The sequence below is a fragment of the Rhea americana genome, unplaced genomic scaffold (assembly GCF_003343005.1).
Source record: "Rhea americana isolate MKP2758 unplaced genomic scaffold, rheAme1 scaffold_88, whole genome shotgun sequence".
Classification (NCBI taxonomy): domain Eukaryota; kingdom Metazoa; phylum Chordata; class Aves; order Rheiformes; family Rheidae; genus Rhea; species Rhea americana.
The window spans coordinates 1,776,874-1,779,869 of record NW_028187066.1 but is presented as its reverse complement, the minus strand read 5'-3'; the positions used below and the strand labels follow the sequence as shown (position 1 = coordinate 1,779,869).

Sequence of the window (2,996 nt, the reverse complement as noted above, 5' to 3'; positions counted from 1 at the left end):
TCCTGAATCTTTGGCTAGCTCAAGGGAATTTTTTAGGCATGGAAGAAGAGATTAAGACTGCATTTGGCAACAAACAGCTCATGTTCCATTTAGATTTTTGCGTATTTTATATCAGTCATTCAATCATCAATGAATTCAACATACAAAAAGATATTTGGTAACCTCTGAGTATTTTTATAGAAACTTGTATGGCAGTAGAGTCATCTTTAGGCATTTTTATAGAAAGCTGCAGGCTTATGGAGAATAAACAAAGACCTCTTGTAATAGCAACYTGTTTTCTTTTTCCAGACTTCAGTTTCAGGCTGAGTCCCAGGTGAATTGCAGGGCTAAGATGTTCATTTTCTCTAGCAGTCTTCCCAGTGACCATTTTCCTGCATGGAAGGGCATTCTACAAGTTTTCTTTAACTGTTTTTTCCCACATTGTTCTTGATATTGCAGGAATCAYCTCCATGTCTGATCAGGTAAGAGAGCATTACTTCTCTTCAGCTTGATAAAGGGCACCTACCTGGAAAACAGAAAGCTATACTCATTTCTTAATTAATTTGGACAACAGCATTGTCTTCAAGGTGTCTCCTATCTACACACTAGTACTGCTAGAATTAACTAAACAAGACCAGTCTAGATCCCGACTAAACTAACTAGGAAGGAAACCTCAAGAGCTCTGAATTTACTAAATATCTAGAACAGGAGGATGTTTTTGTGCTACTGGATATAAATAAAACCTTCCAGTGGATTACCTGATCTACTGAAAAAAAAATTGCAAGACCTGGTTAGATCTGCTTTTAAAAACACTGAACTACTTTACATATCTCTAAAAATATCATTATTGACAAATTTTGGACTGTACAAATAAGGACAAAGACTAGCCCTAGCTTACTACTGTTTGACAGAGAACAATGCAACAAAAATCAGCATGAGTTTCAGGTTTGATGTTGTACATAACCACTTGGTGCTGCCATCTGCAATGAAACTGAGGCAAGTTTCCAGTCCTTTGCTCAGCCATCTTACAAACACTATTCAGAGTAACTGAGTATAGGTTGAGAAGGGTGTATCTGAGAAGACGCAGGCTTGACAAACTGTCAGTACTCTAAAATAGCACAGCCACCTTTATCTTGCTGCCAGGCTGTTGTAAACATGTCTTTGTTGTACCTGAAGTCTTCACTTCTTCTATTAATGGACTGGCATGCCTAGCAGTGCATAGAGCTTTGTGATATCTACATAGCTTGCACAGCAGAGGGTTTAGGCCAGTTCCTGAGTAACAGCATTCCTGTATGTAGTGCTCAGCTCCTGTAAAACAYGTCGGAGACACAGGCAAGGAAGAACTATCCTAGAATTCATCTAATGTCAGGGTATGACACTTTGAGTGAGAAGGATCTTTAGCAGTTATGTGGTACTGCAAGATTTGCAATACGTGGTTTTGATCACCCCCTGTATTTGACCTCAATTCTCTTAAGCACATACATTAACGTGTTTTGTGGCTGGTACAGTTTCCTAGGTGTAATACAAAGCATAGCTGAGGTGATGCTGTGGATCTGTTTTTGAGAAGTTGGGGTGCTGTGTGCATGTATTGTGAATGTAAGTTTAACTCAACTTTCAATTTGAAACCCTAAAAGGTATTTTCCATAAAGTTTAAAATAGGATTCTTACTAATACTTTCAGTAATGCTCACAATAACATGGAATATGCAACAAGCTGTAAATAATAAACTAAACTGTTCAAAAAAAATAGGCTTTGGAACAAAGGCATATTTTAAGAAGTAAGTTTACTAGAAACTTAAGATAGCCACATTTTTGTCTGTATTCCAGGTCTTAGTATTTTGGAACTTTTTTTATGGACAAAGCTCACACCAATTATCTGCAGCAGTGGAGCAGATGTCCTCCCAGAGTACTGTCATTGACTGCAAAGGAATAAATGGTAGAGACAGGTTGGTGTGGCAGTACATATCCCTCATAGGCTAATAAGCCCCCCACTCCAAAAGACAAGGATAAAGCTAGCACAGTTCTAGCATGTTCAGAAAAGTATTATCTTTTTTGCATTTCAAGATGGAAGAATCTTCTGGAAACAAAATTTTTGGAAACATCTTTCTAATGAAAGACATTAATTAATCTTTAACTCTTCACCCTTTCTCCTCCTGTCAGAACAGTGAAAAAAAAATCTTCATTRTAATTAAATTTTATTGCAATCACGAGTGAGCAGATCCAGACACTTTTATTTAAAATAAAGTAAGACCAATATGTRATACTTTTTTCAGTTTTAGCCTTACGTGCTTTTGAGGTGACTGAAGGAAACAGTTTCTAAGTTAAGGATTAAACTCATTGCAAGGGGGCCAGAATTTGTACCTGCTGCTATGACAGCTGCAAGAAATGAAGGGATTTTTATTGTCCTTGCAGAAACATGGGTTTTAGACGTATATGCCAATGTCTGGATGACTCTTACTGTCCTAGATGAAATCCTGACACCACTGAAAACAGTGGGCATAGCGGGCTGCTTTCAAACCCACGCTAACTCTTCTARCCATACCCTTCGCTGGGGTTTATCCCAGCACGGCTGTGGCCARGATCTTGTGTTGTCATCCCAGATGGGATTCCTCTCAGAGCCAAAGCAGCACCTTTTACTGACCAGTYCCTTACCTTAAGGTAAGGAAAGACCCCTTTCCTTACCTCGGCAGCAGAGGACTTGGAGGCAGGTAATCTCCATCTACGGACAAAACTTTGCCTACTCTGTGCTGTTAAAACAAAATATTAAACCATTTCTCAGTTCAGCTTTCAAAGCGCTGCTTGCTCTTCATTGTTTGCTCTCAATCCCTCCCTCCCTCCCCGCCCCTAGTTGGCAGAAAACCTCCCCAGAACCGGTAATTTCAACAATTCAAACCCGAGGGGATAAACGGTAGGGTGACAAACCGTTCACATGCCGTAATCCATCCCTTACGGAGGCGGCACAGCGGCAACAAGCCCTTCCAGGACGGCGAGGGGGCTCCCTCGGCACGACCTTCCCTC

General features: G+C 40.1%; 1 protein-coding gene across 1 annotated transcript in view; it reads left to right on the top strand.

Moving 5' to 3' along the window:
* The first annotated feature begins 449 nt into the window (after window positions 1-449).
* Window positions 450-2,996, top strand: part of AVPR1A (arginine vasopressin receptor 1A) — an 8,083-nt gene continuing 5,536 nt past the window's right edge. Inside the window, exon 1 of the mRNA XM_085323838.1 lies at window positions 450-461. Coding sequence (XP_085179964.1) covers window positions 450-461 — 12 coding nt within the window. The remainder of the gene's footprint in view (window positions 462-2,996) is intronic.